Raw genomic sequence first — 21,778 nt, 5'->3', positions numbered from 1 at the left:
GGTTAGACTAGAATGCGAAGATTAGGGTGTAGAAATGTTTTTCTCTTAGTATAACTTTTAACTAGGCAAGTCAGTTAAGAACAAATTCTTATTAACAAGGACAGCCAACTCCTTCCTCCCCATCGGGGAATTAAACCCCGGTCTCCCACGTGCCTGCACAACACAGGGATTCTTTAGCTAAATAGCCCAGTACGGTACTCCCGACCATCACGTTGTACAGAGCCATATTTTCAGCTCCATCCTAATGGAAACCCAGATGCTTTTTAGTTTTTCTTGGAATAGAAACACCATAATATTAATCAAATTAATTAAGCAAGTACCAGTCAAACGTTTGGACACACCTACTCATTCCAGTGCATTTCTTTATTTTGACAATTTTCTACATTGTAGAGTAAATAGTGAAGACATCACAACTATGAAATGACACACATGGAATCAGTTAAAAACAAATTCTTATTGACAAGGACAGCCTACTCCTGCCTCCCCTTAGGGAATTGAACCGCAGTCTCCCACGTGCCTGCATTCTCTACTACAACAACTATTGAAGGCTATCAAATGCTTCTCAAAGATGCCCTCTGGTGGTCAAACTAGCACTAACTGGCATTAATGGTACCAGTGGTTCACACTTAAATAACGTGCTATAGAATTCTGCGGCACCATGAAAGCTGCGCCGCAGTACGCTGCAACTTTTAAAGGAGGAACCACTGTAGGGGTGGTATACAGAAGATAGCACTATTTGGTAAAAGACCAAGTCCATATTACGGCAAGAACAGCTCAAATTAGCAAAGAAAAACGACAGTCCATCATTACTTTAAGACATGAAGGTCAGTCAATAACTTGAAGGTCAGTCAAATAACTTTGCAGTCGCAGTCGCAAAAACCATCAACCGCTATGATGAAACTGGCTCTCATGAGGACCGCCACAACAAAGGAAGACCCAGAGTTAACTCTGCTGCAAATGATAAGTTCATTAGGGTTAACTGCACCTCAGATTGCAGCCAAAATAAATGCTTCACAGTTCAAGTAAAAGACACATCTCAACATCAACTGTTCAGAGAAGACTTTGTGAATCATGCCTTCATGGTCGAATTGCTGCAAGGAAACCACTACTAAAAGGACACCAATAAGAAGAGGACACTTGCTTGGTACTAGAAACACGAGCAATAGACATTAGACCAGTGGAAATCTGTCCTTTGGTATGATCAAATTTTAGATTTTTGGTTCTAACCGCTGTGTCTTTGTGAGACTCCGAGTAGGTGAACGGATGATCTTGCATGTTTGGTTCCCAACGTGAAGCACGGAGGAGGAGGTGTGAGGGTGCATTGCTGGTGACACTGTCATTGATTTATTTAGAATTCAAGGCACACTTAACCAGCATGGCTACCACAGCTTTCTGCAGCGATACTTCATCCCATCTGATTAGCGCTTAGTGGGACTATAATTTGTTGTTCAATAGCACAATGATTCAAAACACACCTCCAGGCGGTGTAAGGGCTACTTGACCAAGAAGGAGAGTGATGGAGTGCTGCATCAGATGATCTGGCCTCCACAATCACCCAAACTCAACCCAATTGAGATGGTCCAGAATGAGTTGGACTGCAGATTGAAGAAAAAGCAGCCAACAAGTGCTCAACACATGTGGGAACTCCTTCAAAACTGTTGGAAAAGCATTCCAGTTGAAACTGGTTGAGAGAATGCCAAGGGTGTGCAAAGCTGTCATCAAGGCAAAGGGTGGCAACTTTGCAGAAAAAAACATATATATTTTGATTTGTTTAACACTTTTTTGCTTACTACATGATTCCATAAGTGTTATTTCATAGTTTTAATATCTTCCCTTACAATGTAGAAAATAGTAAAATAAAGAAAAAGCCTTGAATGAGAGGCTGTGTCAACGTTTGACTGGTACTGTATATATATATATATATATATATATATATATATACATATTGTGTGTGTATATCTGTCTATTTATATATATCTAAACTCAACAAAAAAGAAACCTCACTGTCAACTGCTTTTATTTTCAGCAAACTTAACATGTGTACAAATGTGTATAAACATATCAAGATTCAACAACTAAGACATAAACTGAACAAGTTCCAAACAGAAATGGAAAAATGTGTCCCTGAACTTAGGAGGGGTCAAAATCAAAGTAACAGCCAGTATCTGGTGTGGACACCAGCTGCATTAAGTACTGCAGTGCATCTCCTCCTCGTGGAATGCACCAGATTTGCCAGTTCTTGCTGTGAGATGTTACCCCACTCATCCACCAAGGCACCTGCAAGTATCAAGACATTTCTGGGGGGAATGGCGCTAGCCCTTGCCCTCTAATCCAACAGGTCCCAGACGTTCTCAATAGGATTGAGATCTGGGCTCTTCGCTGGCCATGGCAGAACACCACTGACATTCCTGTTTTGCAGGAAATAACGCACAGAATGAGCAATATGGCTGGTGGCATTGTCAAGCTGGAGGGTCATGTCTGGATGAGCCTGCAGAAAGGGTACCACATGAGAAGGAGGATGTCTTCCCTGTAACGCACAGCGTGGAGATTGCCTGCAGTGACAACAAGCTCAGTCCGATGATGCTGTGACACACCGCCCCAGACCATGACGGACCCTCTAACCTCCAAATCAATCCCGCTCCAGAGTACAGGCCTCGGTGTAAAGCTCATTCCTTCGACGATACACGCAAATCCGACTATCACCTCTGGTTAGACAAAACCACGACTCATCTGTGAAGAGCACTTTTTACCAGTCCTGTCTGGTCCAGCAACGGTGGGTTTGTGCCCATAGGCGACAATGTTGCCGGTGTTTTCTGGTGAGGACCTGCCTTACAAGAGGCCTACAAGCCCTCAGTCCAGCCTCTCTCAGCTTATTGCGTACAGTCTGAGCACTGATGGGAGGGATTGTGTGTTCCTGGTGTATCTCGGACAGTTGTTGCCATCCTGTACCTGTCCCGCAGCTGTGATGTTCGGATGTACCGATCCTGTGCAGGTGTTGTTGTGTGTTGTTACACATGGCCATTGCGAGGACAATCAGCTGTATGTTCTGTCTCCCTGTAGCGCTGTCTTAGGCGTCTCACAGTGCGGACATTGCAATTTATTGCCCAGGCCACATCAGCATTCCTAATGCCTCCTTGCAGCATGCCTAAGGCACGTTCACACAGATGAGCAGGGACTCTGGGCATCTTTCTTTTGGTGTTTTTCAGAGTCATTAGAAAGGCCTCTTTAGTGTCCTAAATTTTCATAACTGTGATCTTAACCTGTTTGTTTAACTTTAGCTTGCTATGACAATCGGTTTGTAGTGATAGTACTCAATGGCTTGGAATTATGGTTCATTGTTTAGCTAGCTAGCTACATGTCTAAACAACAGACCCCAAGTTAAAGCTTACTACTCCACATTTCAAGCACTAAGCCCAGGACAGACCTGCACCTATCAGGTCTTCAGATCTGCCAACCTGCCAGAATTTGTTAATTCTGCCAAGCTGAAGAAGCAGGAGCAGGAACTCCTGCTTGTTCAGAGTGAGCTGTCTGTCTACCAGAAGATGGTTGCTGAATGAAAAACCAACTGTCAGGACCTGCAGTTGTCTCTGGGGGCCCCTAATGAAAAAACAAGCAAAGACATCAGGATGCATTATAGCTTTGATTTTGCTCAACAAGTAAGCAACATTACCTCCTTTATACTAATTAGGACATAAACTCAGTTAAAAAAGATACGTCCCTTTTTCAGAACCCTGTCTTTCAAAGATAATTAGTAAAAATACAAAAAACTTCACAGATCTTCATTGTAAACGGTTTAACTTCTTTGGGACTGGGGGGCAGTATTGAGTACCTTGGATGAATAAGGTGCCCAAAGTAAACTGCCTGCTACTCAGGCCCAGTTGCTAATATATGCCTATTATTATTATTCACTGCCTCAGCACACTCTGCCAACCCGGATGTCCTAGCTGTGTCTGAATCCTGGCTTAGGAAGACCACCAAAACCACAGAAAATTCCATCCCTAACTATAACATTTTCCGACAAGATAGAACTGCCAAAGGGGGCGGAGTGGCAATCTATTGCAGAGATAGCCTGCAGAGTTCTGTCTTACTATCCAGGTCTGTCCAAACAATTTGAGCTACTTTTAAAAATCCACCTTTCCAAAGACAAGTCTCTCATCATTGCCACTTGCTATAGACCACCAATTCACCATATGTGAATTGATTGCCCCCCATCTTTCGTCAGAGCTCGTGCTGTTAGGTCACCTAAACTGGGACATGCTTCACTTCTTTGGGGTAGGGGGCAGTATTTTCACGTCTGGAAGAAAAGCGTGCCCAGAGTAAACAGCCTGATACTCAGGCCCAGATGCTAGGATATGCATATTATTAGTAGATTTGGATAGAAAACACTCTGAAGTGTTTTTCTTTGCTTATTTGAGTTGTTCTTGCCATAAAATTGACTTGTATTTTACCAAATAGGTCTATCTTCTGTATACCACCCCTACCTTGTCGCAACACAACCGATTGGCTCAAACGCATTAAGAAGGAAGAAATTCCACAAATGTACTTTTAAAAAGGCAGACCTGTTGAAATGCATTCCAGGTAACTACCTCATGAAGCTGGTTGAGAGAATGCCAAGAGTGTGCAAATCTGTCATCAAGGCAAAGGATGGCTACTTTGAAGAATCTTAAATCTCAAATATATTTTGATTTGTTCAACACGTTTTTGGTTACTACATGATTGCATTTGTGTTATTTCATAGTTTTGATGTCTTCAAAAAATTGTGAAAATAAAGAAAAACCCTTGAGGTGAGTAGGTGTGTCCAAACCTTTGACTGGTACTGCATCAGTTATAAACTCTCACTAAAGTGTGCAACAAATGTAGCATCTTACAAGGCCCGCCTCAAAATAGGTTAATGAGCCAGAAGCAACAATACCATGCACCCACTAGTGCTCAAAAGTTTTAGGTGCTTTAAAAATACAGTGAGGTACCATATTCTGTGGGGTTACAGTACTATTCAAAATACAGCCACTTCTTTACATTAATGTATTGTTAAACCAACGTTTATTTGGAATTTACGGAATCATTTACCAGTTAAGCTCAATTCAAACGAAAATCTTTTTTTTACGAGCGTGAACAAGGGTGCTCACGCTGGAAATAGAATGCCAATGAGGAATGAGAGAAATCGGACGGGCCACATGAGCCAACTGCGTCATCGCCCTTCAAATTATAAAGCAAGTCTACGTTTCTCACGTCTACTGGTAAAATAAATTGATTAATTGTGTAGGTTGTTCCACCATAATTTGCAAATTAATTCATTAAAAATCCTACAATGTGATTTTCTGGAATTTTTTTTCTCATTTTGTCTGTCATAGTTGAAGTGTACCTATGATGAAAATTACAGGCCTCTCATCTTTTTAAGTGGGAGAACTTGCACAATTGGTGGCTGACTAAATACTTTTTTGCCCCACTGTAACTGTATATTATGTATTTTCATGACAATTACTTTGGCATATGCTATGTAATGCATGTGAATTGACACTACTCTCGTACGCAAATTTCACAGCATTTTATTTTTTTTATTTTTTTTTACCTTTATTTAACTAGGTAAGTCAGTTAAGAACAAATTATTATTTTCAATGACGGCCTAGGAACAATGGGTTAACTGCCTTGTTCAGATGCAGAACGACAGATGTTCACTTTGTAAACTCAGGGATTTGCTTTTGCCACCTTTCGGTTACTAGTCCAACGCTCTAAACACTAGGCTACCTGCTGCCCCATTGATGGGCTTCTCTCCGTGTGATTTTGGCTCTGTACGCAATTTACTGTAAATAATTCATACAGCACTTTACTGTTAGTTTTATTGTATAATACTGTAAAAACAATAGTGTGTATATCCAATGTGTTTTCATTGGTTGGCCATTTTACATTTCGGCCACACTTTACATTAAATGTACCCTGTATTGTAAATTGTAACATACATTTATTTTCAAGGAAAACAATGTATATTAAGGAACTATGACTAGTATGACATTGACACATTTTCCTGTTATACAGTCAAAATCCATCTAACAGCCTGTTTTCATGCTGTCAGGGAGTTGTTCTTCTCTCTGTGACTGTGGCAACCAAATAATCTGTCACCAGGCCCTGCTAACCACATTCTACTTAAAAACCCAGACCACCTCTGTCAGAAAAGCAATTACGTGTGAGGGTTTCATTTGAATTTAAATGAGATAATATTACAGTGGCGTGAAAAGGGGGAGGAGGGTCACGTCAGGATGAAGGGAACACGAGTGCTCCTCTTTATCTATCACCCCAGCTCACAGATTATTCTAAAATACTTGAATGCAGGGAGAGAGGGACATACGGTGTGAGTGTGTGTGTGTGTGTGTGTGTGTGTGTGTGTGTGTGTGTGTGTGTGTGTGTGTGTGTGTGTGTGTGTGTGTGTGTGTGTGTGTGTGTGTGTGTGTGTGTGTGTGTGTGTGTGTGTGTGTGTGTGTGTGTGTGTGTGTGTGTGTGTGTGTGTGTGTCTTTGCTGACAGTCTCGTCAACAGAAGAACTGGGGATAACTAACATTAATATTGAAACAAACACAAGGTTGGGGTCAGAGAGGTGGGGAACGAACAATTATCGCTGGCTGGGAAGAAAAACCAAAATCAAGGCCTGTGCGGAGCAAATTTCAATCACATAACAAACCGTGACATTGTCATCTTTCAATGACATCGTCATTTTTCATTGAAGTCTACACCTCCCCCTTCTCCCCACCCTTGACCGGTTATGCTACTCAGAAACTATTTTTATACTAGTACCTACGTCATAATAAACCTCCCTATTGTGTGGACTTGGAACATGAAAGGCATTTTAGGTCTGTAAAGCCTATTGTCTGTCTCAATAACAATATTTATATGTTTGAATTTTTTATTTTTTTTTAAAGAAAAGGGATTTTAGGGAGGTTCTAGTACTATAGCTGCCCAAGTGGGTAAATCCTGAGTGAGGGTTATGACTGTGTTTCATATAACGCTGTTCAATAACGCTGTATTGTCTTCCCACTCTCTTTCTCTCCCCCTTTCCTTCTCCCTCTGCAAATCTCCATCTCTCTGTGTATATCGCTCTCCCTTACTTTTTCTCCATCTCTTCCCCCTCTGTGTCTCTCTTTCTTTCTCCCTCTCTTATGCTCTGTGTCCCTGGATGGAGCAGCAGATGAACTGGGCATCAAGTTCATGGGTAAGGAAATGTTTCATTTGCACAGTAAATCGCTCTTTTATTTTCTCTTGGCCAATCAGAAAATACCTTGCACAAAATATACAATCCAGCAAACCCTTCTTTGCTCACCTTGGAAAATATGAATGTGCTCTGGTCACCATGGAAACACGGAGGTAGCGAATTATATGTATTCTATCAGCATGGAAGCGAGTATTGTATGTGAGTGTGATATAAGGTCCTATACGGCAACCAAAATAATTATCTCTGCAGTGTGCTTGACTGTGTACATGTTTGCAAATGTCTATCTGGCATGTCTGTGTGCGTGTTTGTGAGTGTTCTCCTGTGTGTGCATTTATTTAAGATGGCATTTACCTCTACATCCCTGAAGTGTATTCCTCGCTGCACACTGTATACTCATTTAAATGGTTGGAAATGTCACATGGGCATGTACGCCATGTTTAAACCATAAAGCTGTACCCTACATTCCAAACCAACCCCTAGCCCCTCAAATCAAATCAAATGTATTTATATAGCCCTTCTTACATCATTTGATATTTCAAAGTGCTGTACAGAAACCAAGCCTAAAACCCCAAACAGCAAGCAATGCAGGTGTAGAAGCACGGTGGCTAGGAAAAACTCCCTAGAAAGGCCAAAACCTAGGAAGAAACCTAGAGAGGAACCTAGAGAGGAACCTAGAGAGGAACTGGGTGGCCAGTCCTCTTCTGGCTGTGCCGGGTGGATATTAAAACAGAACATGGCCAAGATGTTCATAAATGACCAGCATGGTCAAATAATAATAATCACAGTAGTTGTCGAGGGTGCAACAGGTCAGCACCTCAGGAGTAAATGTCAGTTGGCATTTCATAGCCGATCATTGAGAGTATCTCTACCGCTCCTGCTGTCTCTAGAGAGTTGAAAACAGCAGGTATGGGACAGGTAGCACGTCCGGTGAACAAGTCAGGGTTCCATAGCCGCAGACAGAACAGTTGAAACTGGAGCAGCAGCACGGCCAGGTGGACTGGGGACAGCAAGGAGTCGTCATGCCAGGTAGTCCTGAGGCATGGTCTTAGGGCTCAGGTCCTCTGAGAGAGAGAAAGAAAGAAAGAGAGAATTAGAGAGAGCATACTTAAATTCACACAGGACACTGGATAGACAGGAGAAATAATCCAGATATAACAGACTAACCCTAGCCCCCCGACACAAACTACTGCAGCATAAATACTGGATGGCGAGACAGGAGGGGTCAGTGAGTTGCAACAAGCTTTTTCTAAAATAATTGAGAGGAATGGGAGATTCGATATAGGCCGATAGTTTTTTATATTTTCTGGGGTCAAGGTTGGGCTTTTTCAAGAGAGGCTTTATTACTGTCACCTTTAGTGAGTTTGGTACACATCCGGTGGATAGAGAGACGTTTATTATGTTCAACATAGGAGGGCCAAGCATAGGAAGCAGCTCTTTCAGTAGTTTAGTTGGAATAGGGTCCAGTATGCAGCTTGAAGGTTTAGAGGCCATGATTATTTTCATAATTGTGTCAAGAGATATAGTACTTAAACACTTGAGTGTCTCCCTTGATCCTAGGTACTGGCAGAGTTGTGCAGACTCAGGACAACTGAGCTTTGGAGGAATACGCAGATTTAAAGAGGAGTCCGTAATTTGCTTTCCAATGACCATGATCTTTTCCTCACAGAAGTTCATTAATTTATTACTGCTGATGTGAAAGCCATCCTCTCTTGGGGAATGCAGCTTTTTAGTTAGCTTTGCGACTGTATTAAAAATACATTTTGGATTGTTCTTATTTTCCTCAATTAAGTTGGAAAAATAGGATGATCGAGCAGCAGTGAGGGCTCTTCGATACTGCACGGTACTGTCTTTCCAAGCTAGTCGGAAGACTTCCAGTTTGGTGTGGCGCCATTTCCGTTCTAATTTTCTGGAAGCTTGCTTCAGAGCTCGGGTATTTTCTTTATACCAGGGAGCTAGTTTCTTATGACAAATGTGTTTAGGGGTGCGACTGCATCTAGGGTATTGCGCAAGGTTAAATTGAGTTCCTCAGTTAGGTGGTTAACAGATTTTTGTTCTCTGACGTCCTTGGGTAGGCAGAGGGAGTCTGGAAGGGCATCAAGGAATCTTTGGGTTGTCTGAGAATTTATAGCACAACTTTTGATGATCCTTGGTTGGGGTCTGAGCAGATTATTTGTTGCGATTGCAAACATAATAAAATGGTGGTCCGATAGTCCAGGATTATGAGGAAAAACATTAAGATCCACAACCTTTATTCCATGGGACAAAACTAGGTCCAGAGTATGACTGTGGCAGTGAGTAGGTCCGGAGACATGTTGGACAAAACCCACTGAGTCGATGATGGCTCCGAAAGCCTTTTGGAGTGGGTCTGTGGACTTTTCCATGTGAATATTAAAGTCACCAAAAATTTGAATATTATCTGCTATGACTACAAGGTCCGATAGGAATTCAGGGAACTCAGTGAGGAACGCTGTATATGGCCCAGGAGGTCTGTAAACAGTAGCTATAAAAAGTGATTGAGTAGGCTGCATAGATTTCATGACCAGAAGCTCAAAAGACAAATTACTTTTGTAAATTGAAATTTGCTATCGTAAATGTTAGCAACACCCCCGCCTTTGCGGGATGCACGGGGGATATGGTCACTAGTGTAACCAGGAGGTGAGGCCTCATTTAATGTGTGAAAGTTACATATTTCAAAAAAATATTTTTGAATTTCCCACGTTGCCTTTTCAGCGGAATGTTGTCGGAATGTTGTCAAGGGATGGCGCTAGCGGAACCCCTGCCCATAAGAAGTTTACACAGTAAATGCATCATGCTTAAGCCATGTTTCAGTCAGGCCAATCACATCAAGATTATGTTCAGTGATTAGTTAATTGACTGTAACTGCCTTGGAAGTGAGGGATCTAACATTAAGTAGCCCTATTTTGAGATATGAGGTATCACAATCTCTTTCAATAATGGCAGGAATGGAGGAGGTCTTTATTCCAGTGAGATTGCTAAGGCGAACGCCACCATGTTTAGTTTTGCCCAACCAAAACAGTAGTAGACAAGGCATATTGACATTAGAGAGAGGCATAAAGCAATCACAGGTGTTGATCAGGAGAGCTATGACAACAACGGGTAAATGGCGATGAATGGGCAGAGAGGGTCAGTTAGATACACACAGGACCAGAGTTCGAGGCAGGGGCCGACAGATAAACACAATGAGGTACCGTGATAGTGAACAATCCAGCAGGCATCAGCTGTGTAGCCGAGTGATCATAGGGTCCCTTGAGCAGCAATAGGTGAGTCAGGGAGCCGTTCGGTAGTCGCTACTACGCTAGGCGAGCGGGAGACAAGGTGTTCAGAAAGCTAGCGGGCCCGGTGCTAGCAGATGTGTCTTCAGCGAAAGCCTGTTGAAACCACATCGGACGATTACGTCGACAGACCATTCATGATGAATCGGCGGGGCTTTCTGTCGACAATAAATGGTCCAGGTCAATTGGTAAAAGAGGTGTTGTAGCCCAGGAATTAACTGGTATTCTTCATTGGCTAGCCGAGAGATGGGCCTAGCTCAAGGCTAACTGGTGATTGCTTCAGGATGGAGGCGTTAGCCAGCAGTTAGCTAGCTGTGATGATCCGGTGTAATGGTCCAGAGCTTGCGGCAGGAATCCGGTGATGTGGTAGAGAAAAGCAGTCCGATATGCTCTGGGTTGATATCGCACTGTGCAGATTGGCAGGTATTGACCAAGCTAATACTGGCTGGTGCCCGAGCTAAAGGTGAAGACAGCTAGCCATGGCTAACAATCACTAATAGCTAGTAGCTAGCTAGTATAAAAATAGCAGATCTGTACCACATTGGGTGAGGCGGGTTGCAGGAAAGTATATTCAGTTCGTAGATGGAAAGTGAGATTAAATATATACAAAAAAAATAGAAGAAACAGACTATTTACACGGGACAAGACAAACACACGTCCGACTGCTACGCCATCTTGGTTCAATGCCATTGGATGAATCCCGGAACATATTCCAGTCTGTGCTAGCAAAACAGTCTTGTAGCATAGCATCCTGGTCATCTGACCACTTCCATATTGAGCGAGTCACTGGTACTACCTGCTTTAGTTTTTGATTGTAAGCAGGAATCAGGAGGATAGAATTATGGTCAGATTTTCCAAATAGAGGAGAGCTTTGTACATGTCTCTGTGTGTGGAGTAAAAGTGGTCTAGAGTTTTTTTTCCTCTGGATGTACATGTGCAAAATGAGGTCAAACGGATTTAAGTTTGCCTGCCTTAAAATCCCCGTCTACTAGGAGCGCCGCTTCTGCATGAGCATTTTCTTGTTTGCTTATGGCCTTATACAGCTCATTGAGTGCGGTCGTAGTGCCTGCATCGGTTTGTGGTGGTAAACAGACATCTACGAAAAATATAGATAAACTCTCTTGGTAGATAGTGTGGTCTACAGCTTATCATGAGGTACTCTACCTCAGGCAGGCAATACCTCGACTTCCTTAATATTAGACATTGCGCACCAGCTCTTATTGACAAATGGACACAAGCCACCACCCCTCGTCTTGCCAGACATAGCTGTTCTGTCATGCCAATGCACGGAAAACCCAGCCAACTGTATATTATCCGTGTCGTCGTTCAGCCACGAACATAAGATATTAAAGTTTTTAATGTCCCGTTTGTAGGATAGTCTCAAACGGAGTTCATCCAGTGCTTGCACGTTGGCCAATAGAACGACTTTTTCCACATTGTGTTACGTTACAGCCTTATTCAAAAATGTATTTTAAAAAAATTGCAAAAGAAAATACTCAAGAAAATACTCAAAAATACTCAAGAATCACCACACAATTTTAGCAAATTTTATCAAAAGTATTCGGACCCTTTGCTATGAGTCTCGAAATTGAGCTCATGTCCATCCTGCTTCCATTGATCATCCTTGAGATGTTTCTACAACTTGATTGGAGTCCACCAGTGGTAAATTCAATTGATTGGACAGGTTTTTGGAAAGGGATACTCCTGCTTATATAAGGTCCCACAGTTGTTTGACAGTGTATGTCAGAGCAAAAACAAGCCACGAGGTCGAAGGAATTATCCGTAGATCTGGATAAAAGTAGCAAAACAGAGCTCCATATTTTCTCTGTGGAGAAGGGAGAACCTTTCAGGACAACCATCTCTGCAGCATTCCAAATAATCAAGCTTTTATGCTAGAGTGGCCAGACGGAAGCAACTCCTCAGGAAAATGACAGCCCGCTTGAAGTTTGCCAAAAGGCACCTAAAGGACTCTCAGACCATGAGAAACAAGATTCTCTGGTCTGATGAAACCAAGAGTGAACTCTGGCCCAAATGCCAAGCCCCACGTCTGGAGGAAACCTGGCACCATCCCTACGGTGACGCATGGTGGCAGCATCATGCTGTGGGGATGTTTTTCAGCAGCAGGGACTGGGAGACTAGTCAGCAAAGTACAGAGAGATCCTTGATGAAAACTTGCTCCGAGAGTGCTCAGGACCTCAGACTGGGGCAAAGGTTCACCTTCCAACAGGACAACATCCCTAAGCACACAGCCAAGGCAACGCAGCAGTGACTTCGGAACAGGTCTCTGAATGTCCTTGAGTGGCCCAGCCAAAGTCCAGACTTGAACCCGATCAAACATCTCTGAAAACAAGGCTCCCTAAATTCTATCAGCATATCGATTGTGCAACCAGGGCTGATTGATGTATACGCTGATTTGGTGAGCGGGTTTATTAGCAAGTGCATCGGCAATGTCGTACCCACAGCGTCAATTAAAACATTCCCAAACCAGAAACCATGGATTGATGGCAGGATTCGCGCAAAACTGAAAGCGCGAACCACTGCTTTAAATCAGGGCAAGGTGACCGGAAACATGACCGAATACAAACAGTTTAGCTATTCCCTCCGCAAGGCAATCAAACAAGCTAAGTGTCAGTATAGAGACAAAGTAGAATCGCAATTCAACGGCTCAGACACGAGAGGTATGTGGCAGGGTCTACAGTCAATCACGGACTATAAAAAAAAAAACAGTCCCGTCGCGGACCAGGATGTCTTTCTTCCAGACAGACTAAACAACTTATTTGCTCGCTTTGAGGACACTACAGTGCCACTGACACGGCCCGCTACGAAAACCTGCGGGCTCTTCTTCACTGCAGCCGACGTGAGCAAAACATTTAAATGTGTCAAGGCTGCAGGCCCAGACGGCATCCCCAGCCGCGTCCTCAGAGCATGCGCAGACCAGCTGGCTGGTGTGTTTACAGACATATTCAATCAATCCTTATCCCAGTCTGCTGTCCCCACATGCTTCAAGAGGGCCACCATTGTTCCTGTTCCCAAGAAAGCTAAGGTAACTGAGATAAATGACTACCGCCCCGTAGCACTCACTTCCGTCATCATGAAGTGCTTTGAGAGACTTGGATCAAATATGGATCAATGTGATGTGCCAATATGCATGTCCATTATGCAGGTTCTGTCACGCCCTGGCCTTAGTTATCTTTGTTTTCTTCATTATTTTAGTTAGGTCAGGGTGTGACATGGGGGATGTATATGTTTTGTATTGTCTAGGGTTTTTTGTGTGTTTATGGGGCAGTGTCTAGTCTAGGGGATTGTATGTCTATGGTTGCCTAGATTGGTTCTCAATTAGAGACAGCTGTCTATCGTTGTCTCTGATTGGGAGCCATATTTAGGCAGCCATAGTCGGTAGGTTGTGGGTGATTGTCTATGTCTATGTGTAAGTTGCCTGTGTCTGCACTTGTCTTTATATAGCTTCACGTTTGTTGTTTTGTTTAGTTTGTAATTGTTCTTCGTCTTCGTTGATTAAATATGTGTTCATTTCACGCTGCGCATTGGTCCTCCTCTCTTTCACGTAACGACGATCGTGACAGGTTCCTAAGGTCAATATTACGAAACGTTCAGAAAACCATTCTCTTTGCGTGTAACACTATGATCAGCAATTACGTTTTGAATTGCGTTAAACCCATGCTAAAGGCAAGAAATGTCCTTCTGTACTGAGGTGACAGCAGTAAATAAATATTAACTGCTTAGAGTTAATGCTAAATGTGGTGACAGAGACGTACTGTATAATGTAATGAATAAAAAAAGGGAATCAAGGTCAAATGAATACTCACATACTGTTTGTCATGACTTATTTGTTTTTAATTAATTTAGATTAAAAAAGTTTCAAATGATCACACACAAAATAATTCTCAACAGAACACATTGTACATAACATTTTCTACACTAGGAACAACATCTTAAAATTAAATTAATTCAATATATTGTGCTGGTTCAAATCCTACACACATGGATTCACAAAGAAAACACCTACTATACATTTCATTTCCTACAATAGGGGTGACATGTCTTCTGAAATGTATTCAGATTCAACATACTATACAGGTTCAGGGGATCATAAACTCACAGAAAAAAGTTAATTATGTAGCTTGGTTTAACAACAAATTATTCACTCTGCAGTGATTTATAAAAAGAGCGTGCAGCAGCTGGCAAGTAGTTGAGCATGGTCATCAGATCTTGGTACTTGTTTTTTTTGATGGGCAGAAGACTCTCATATGCTCTAGGGTAGTGGCTTGCAAAATATGGGGGGTTGAGGTGTAGCTCCTTGTTTTGGTTTGGAGATCGGCCACGATTTCCATCCCTCAAATAGACTGTGGCTCTGTCTGGCGTACAGATTCCAAGGATCCTCAACTGAAATTAGAACAGAAAAATGTTAAGTTCCTGACATCAATAAACAACTTTCACAGTCCAGCATTAGGATATTTTATTGTTTGAACAACATGTTGCATGTTGATGGGATGTTAGTAAACTATTCTCTGTGCAATACCTGTGACTTTTAACCACCTCACTGAGGTGATCTATAGTCCAGCTAGTCGCTTGAGGACAGAATCTGGGAGGTGCCTGAAGTCTTCACATTGCATCCTCGTCACCTTGAATGGTTTTGCTGGTTGTGCTTCAAGTATCATCTTTGAAACATCATCAGGTGTATGAAGGACTGACACCTTGCGCCTCTTCTCTTTTGGTGAGTGGCGTGAATTTTGTCTTCACCCACTTCAATATGCAGCTTGCCACCTCAATGAACCCTCGGTGTGCAATCCCCTCATGCCAAACACACATGTATGCAGGATCTTCTTTTTCAAGTTCCTGGATGCAAAGGTTAAAATTTGACAGCTGCCGCTGGTAGTAGACATTGGAGTGGGTCAGATTAGGGGTGTACATCACCCCCTGTAGATCCACAGAAATGACATGGCAGTCAGCATTGGCTTTAGCCCACTCAGTGTCACTTTGAAGCTGTGTGTAGGCCTTTTCGGCTTTTCGATGGTGCAACTCACTTTCAACTGCAATCTTCCTCTTCTCCTCTGCAGATGTTGCTGCTGACATCTTAGTGAAGAATGTGTCACATTTGCCACAGGTGTCACTCCTGGGTTGGCCGAAATTGAGACTCTGCTGTTTGAAAATGCTGTGGTATTCTTCTCTTCTCTTCATATTTTCACTTGCCTGAAGACGGCTGTTGGTTAGCTGGAACACAGACATGAAAGTGACCTTGCACACATTCAATCTCTGGCCTGCTTGCTGTACATGGTATTTGAAGGTTTGTTTCCGTCGTTTGTTCTCCTTCGTATCCTCAGGTTTACGTCTCCGTTTCACCTCATGCTGCAATAAAAATTGACAATGATAAATACAGAATTTAATATACTGTAGCACATTCAGGGTATTGCTTGATCAGGACCTCCATCTTTCACACACTCCCAACCTATACACAGAATGAGTTTGTATTGCACCATTGTGTAACACTGCACTTTTAGAGTTAAGTAATGTACGTATCATTACTGTCAAAGTTAAACTATGCAAGTGTTCAATATAGCTATTATAATAATAGGCGTTTTGTCTTATTTCTAACCTGTTCTAAGCCGGAGAGAATCAACGCTTGTTGTTTCTCGTATGGGGGAGTGTAGAAACTGTTGAACAGATGCAGCTTGCGCTCATCAGCCAACTTTCCACAATCCTTTCTGCACGTCGTGGAACACGCTCTTCCCTGCAGGATACAGTGTAACGTTACATATAACTAGCTAGCTACTGTAGCCATGTCGAATCTTCCGGTAGATGGAGAAAAAGTAACTATGTTTCTTCTATAATCTAGCAATAATATTTGTAACGATAATGTATAAGTTAGTAGCCAACAAACTTTAGCTAATATGTTTTCTCTATAGTTACAAATTAGACCACCCAGAACATACATGTTAGCTACTGTACTCTATAGCTAGATTGATTGTTTGATATACGGTTCTTCCACATACCTCTTTTGGACAGCTTTTCCCAGTTTTTTTCTTGACCCTGACGATTTGTATAGGGTTTTCCCGCATCCCGTAAGACCTTCCTTTGCCTGTCTTTCCATTCTTTTAGTTTTGTTTTACGTTTCTTTCCCACATTTCGGCAATTTTCATCAGCAACAGAAAAGTTGTGCGCTTATCCGTCCATTCTGAGTGGTGCACATAAACGGTTATTCCTCGAGAGCCTATCTTTAAATTTAAAATTATTGTTAATTAGCGCGTGGAAAGCTTGTGAAACCGGTTCACTATAGAAAAAGGGTGTCCAATAATGATTTTTCATGTATATCTCTTTTTTTTTTGTCACATATATGGTTCTTCGTCTGTAGGATTCAATTAACAATAGTGTGTGTAATCAGTAGTGTAAGTGAGTGGTTGCAGACATAAATGTGATAATGAGGGGTGTTGAAAGGTGCCAATGCAAACTAACAAAACAGCCACAACCAAAATCGCAGTGTCTGCATGGAGAATGTCTCCTCAATGAATGGGGAAGTGGTGCATTTATCCTGGGATACACCCAGTCCCAGGTGTGTCCCATGTCGCTGATGACCCTCCCAGCGCCACCCCCTGACATCCTAATAAGGAAAACAAGAGCAAAGAGAAAGAATAAGGCAGACAGAGTGGGAGGGTTGTCACACCGATAATGTCAAAAGCTGCACTGAAGTCTAACAAGACAGCCCACACAATCATTTTATCATCAATTTCTCTCAGCCAATCATCAGTCATTTGTGTAAGTGTTGTGCTTGTTGAGTGTCCTTCCCTATAAGCGTGCTGAAAGTCTGTTGTCAATTTGTTTACTATGAAATAGCATTGTATCTGGTCAAACACCATTTTTTCCAAAAGTTTACTAATGGTCGGTAACAGGCTGAAATTTCATAATTTGGTCCGATATACTTGGATGTGTATTGCCAGCGTTTGTTACTGGCATGTCATCCCTAAGTTTGCTTATCTTGCCAATAAAAAAGTCATTAAAGTAGTTTGCAATATCAGTGGGCTTTGTGATGAATGAGCCATCTGATTCAATGAATGATGGAGCTGAGATGGCTTTTTTCCCCAAAATGTAATTTAAGGTGCCCCAAAGCTTTTTACTATGATTCCTTATATAATTGATCTTTGTTTCATAGTATGGTTTATTTTGTATTTTTATTTAGTTTAGTCACATGATTTCTTAATTTGCAGGAAGGTTGCCAATCAGTTGGGCTGCAAAGACTTATTTGCCATACCTTTTGCCTCATCCCTCTCAACCATACTATTTTTCAATTCCTCATAAATCCAAGGGGATTCAATAGTTTTTACAGTAATTTTCTTACTGGGTGAGTGCTTATTAGTAACTGTAATAAGCAATTTCATAAATGTGTCAAGTACAGCTTCTGGTTGCTCCTCATTACACACCACAGACCAGAAAATATTCTTAACATCGTCAACATATCAATCACTACAAAACTTCTTGCATGACCTCTTATACACTATATTAGGCCCAGCCTTTTGAAGTTTGGTTTTCCTAGATATGGCTATTATACTGTGATCACTACATCCTATGGATTTGGATAGTGCTTTAAAGCAAATTTATGCAGCATTAGTAAATATGTGATCAATACATGTTGATTTCATTCCTGTGCTGTTTGTAACTACCCTGGTAGGTTGACTGATAACCTGAACCAGGTTACAGGCACTGGTTACAGTTTGAAGTTTTTTCTTGAGTGGGCAGCTTGATGATAGCCAGTCAATATTTAAATAATCCAGAAAATATACTTCTCTGTTGATATCACATACATTGTCAAGCATTTCACACATATTATCCAGATACTGACTGTTAGCACTTGGTGGTCTATAGCAGCTTCCCACAATAATGGGCATTATGGGGATGCAGATAAACCTGTAGCCATATTACTTCAACAGTATTTAACATTAGAACGTCTCCAAGCTTTACAGGTATGTTGTCTTGAATTGTAGACCACAACACCGCTCCCATTGGCATTTCTGTCTTTTTGGTAGATGTTATAACCATGTATTGCTACCACTGTATCATCAAACGTATTATCTAAGTGAGTTTCAGAGATAGTCAGAATATGAATGTCATCTGTTACAATCATGTTATAGACTTCATGGACCTTGTTTCTTAGGCTACATATATTAGTATGGGCTATTTTTAGCACTTTTCTGGGTTGCTTGATTGTTTTTAATGCTTTACTGGGAAGTTAATCAGATGTAGACTTACTCATGTTATTTACATTGGAGCTGATAGTGCAGTGGGAGCTGCATAAAGTGGTCTTCCTACGAGGACACGCCGCCTTAGTGCTAACAGTGTAACTCTGGTTCATAGGCACATGATTACTGTAGACAATAGCTGTAGGATTAACAGAAGTATTCGGTGTAAATGGGGGTACATCAATTAAATTACTTATGTTGTGTTTGCCAATGCCCTTAGGATCATGTACATTTGATGCAGCTTTATGACTGTTCATTGTCACAATGGTAGGGATTAACTGAGCTGGTCTTGGATCATTTACCAGTCATTGTTTTAACGTAGCCTTGAAATGCGTGGACAGAGTCCAGGAGCCAAGATGATTTGGATGGACTCCGTCATTCCTGTAGAGTATCTTCTGTTTCCAGAAGGTGTCAAAGTTCTCTATACAAGTGACTCCAGCAGAGCTACAGTAGTCTTTTAGCCAGATGTTGAGTTGAAATGTCTTGATGTTGAGATGGGTCTATTACTTGAACTCTGTGAAGCATTTATGTGGGCTGCAATTTCTGAGGCTGGTAATTCTAATGAATTTATCCTCTGCAGCAGAGGTAACTCTGGGTCTTCCTTTCCTGTGGCGGTCCTCATGAGAGCCAGTTTCATCATAGCGCTTGATGGTTTTTGGGACTGCATTTTCTGCATTAACTGACCTTCATGTCTTAAGGTAATGATGGACTGTCGTTTCTCTATACTAATTTGAGCTGTTCTCGCCATAATATGGACCTGGTCTTTTACCAAAAAGGGCCATCTTCTGACACAACACAAATGACTGGCTAAAACGCATTAAGAATAAAGAAATTCCACAAATGTACTTTTAACAAGGCCTGTTAAATGAAATGCATTCCATGTCACTATGACCAGGAAGCTGGTTGAGAGAATGCCAAGAGTGTGCAAAGCTGTCACCAAGGCAAAGGGTGGCTAATTTGAAGAATCTCAAATATAAAATATATTTTGATTTGTTTAACACTTTTTTGTTAGATGATTCCATATCTGTAGAAAATAGTAAAAATAAAGAAAAACCCTGGAATGAGTAGGTGTGTTCAAACTTTTAAATGGTACTGTAAGGAGGGGGGAACTATGTACAAATAGTGCTGTAATTTGTAAGCGATTCACCCGATATGGATGAAAATACCCTCAAATTAAATCTGACAGTCTGCAGTTTAACCTAATTTGGAGTACAGAACCAAAACAACAACAAATGTGTCACTTTCCCAATACTTTTATCTCTCCATTCCTAACAATTCTGTAGATGCAAAAAGAGTTGCACACATATTATTATTTACTATATGCATAGCTAATTAGCTTGCACCAGGTATGTAGGAATAGGTAGCACATTAGCCTACTTATATGTACACACTAAATAAGAATCTGTCCTCGGTTGAAACACTAACTACCGTGTTTCAAACTGCCTCTGGATGCAACAATTGGATGTACAATAACTGTTTGTCGGGAGCTTCGTGAAATGGGTGTCAGAAGCACAGAAGCATAAAATACCATGCACAATGCCAAGCATCTGCTGGAGTGGTGGAAAGCTCGCCGCCATTGGACTCTGGAGCAGTGGAAACGCTTTCTCTGGAGTTATGAATCACTCTTCACCATCTGGCAGTCCGACCAATTAATCTGTGTTTGGCGGATGCCAGGAGAACGCTACCTGCTCGAATGCATAGTGCCAACTGTAAAGTTTAGTGGGGGAGGAATAATGGCCTGTGGTGGTTTCATGGTTCGGCCTAGGCCCCTTAGTTCCAGTGAAGGGAAATCTTAATGCTACAGCATACAACGACATTGGAGACGATTCTGTGCTTCCAACTTTGTGGCAACAGTTTGGTGAAGGCCCTTTCCTGTTTCAGCATGAAAATTGCTCTGTGCGCAAAGCGAGATCCACTCAGCAATAGTTTGTCGAGATCGGTGTGGAAGAACTGGACTGACCTGCACAGAGCCCTGACCTCAACCCCATTGAACATCTTTGGGATGAATTGGATGAATGAAAAATGGATGAATGTGTGATAATTTTGCACCTTCACAATTGTATTTAAATTAGGCCTAACTGAGTGATAAGGAGGGTGAAGAGGTTGATTTAGAAAGACGATAGTGTAATGGTGAGTTTGTGTAATGCCTATTTATCAGCAGCAAATAATTTGACCGCATGCCTTGCTGGTTGATACAATTCTCCTTTATGTTTTACTTTGTAAAAATAAGTAAATAATTCTAATAATTCTAAAATAATTCTATATGAACTCAGCAAAAAAAGAAACGTCCTCTCACGGTCAACTGTGTTTGTTTTCAGCAAACTCAACATGTGTAAATATTTGTATGAACATAACAAGATTCAACAACTGACATAAACGGAACAAGTTCCACAGACATGTGACTAACAGAAATTGATTAATATGTCCCTGAACAAAGGGGGGGGGGTCAAAATCAAAAGTAACAGTCAGTATCTGGTGTGGCCACCAGCTGCATTAAGTACTGCAGTGCATCTCCTCCTCATGGATTGCACCAGATTTGCCATTTCTTGCTGTGAGATGTTACCCCACTCTTCCACCAAGGCACCTGCAAGTTCCCGGACATTTCTGGGGCGAATAGCCCTAGCCCTCACCCTCCAATCCAACAGGTCCCAGACGCGCTCAATGGGATTGAGATTCGGGCTCTTCACTGGCCATGGCAGAACACTGACATTCCTGTCTTGCAGGAAATCACGCACAGAGCGAGCAGTATGGCTGGTGGCAATGTCATGCTGGAGGGTCATGTCAGGATGAGCCTGCAGGAAGGGTACCACATGAGGGAGGATGTCTTCCCTGCAACGCACAGCTTTGAGATTGCCTGCGATGACAACAAGCTCAGTCCGATGATGCTGTGACACACCGCCCCAGACCATGACGGACCCTCCACCTCCAAATCGATCCCACTCCAGAATACAGGCCTCGGTGTAACGCTCATTCCTTTGACGATAAACTCGAATCCGACCATCACCCCTGGTGAGACAAAACCGCGACTCGTCAGTGAAG

The 21,778-nt window shown here is 42.0% G+C and overlaps 1 protein-coding gene across 1 annotated transcript in view; it reads left to right on the top strand.

The window, feature by feature from the left end:
* The window catches only part of LOC129860416 (pro-neuregulin-3, membrane-bound isoform-like), a 299,464-nt gene that overhangs the window by 216,541 nt on the left and 61,145 nt on the right, over positions 1-21,778 (top strand). Inside the window, exon 4 of the mRNA XM_055930805.1 lies at positions 7,174-7,200. Coding sequence (XP_055786780.1) covers positions 7,174-7,200 — 27 coding nt within the window. The remainder of the gene's footprint in view (positions 1-7,173; positions 7,201-21,778) is intronic.

Source organism: Salvelinus fontinalis, chromosome 8 (assembly GCF_029448725.1).
Source record: "Salvelinus fontinalis isolate EN_2023a chromosome 8, ASM2944872v1, whole genome shotgun sequence".
Taxonomy (NCBI): domain Eukaryota; kingdom Metazoa; phylum Chordata; class Actinopteri; order Salmoniformes; family Salmonidae; genus Salvelinus; species Salvelinus fontinalis.
The sequence above is the reverse complement of the archived record's forward strand: the minus strand, read 5'-3'. Positions and strand labels throughout refer to the sequence as shown.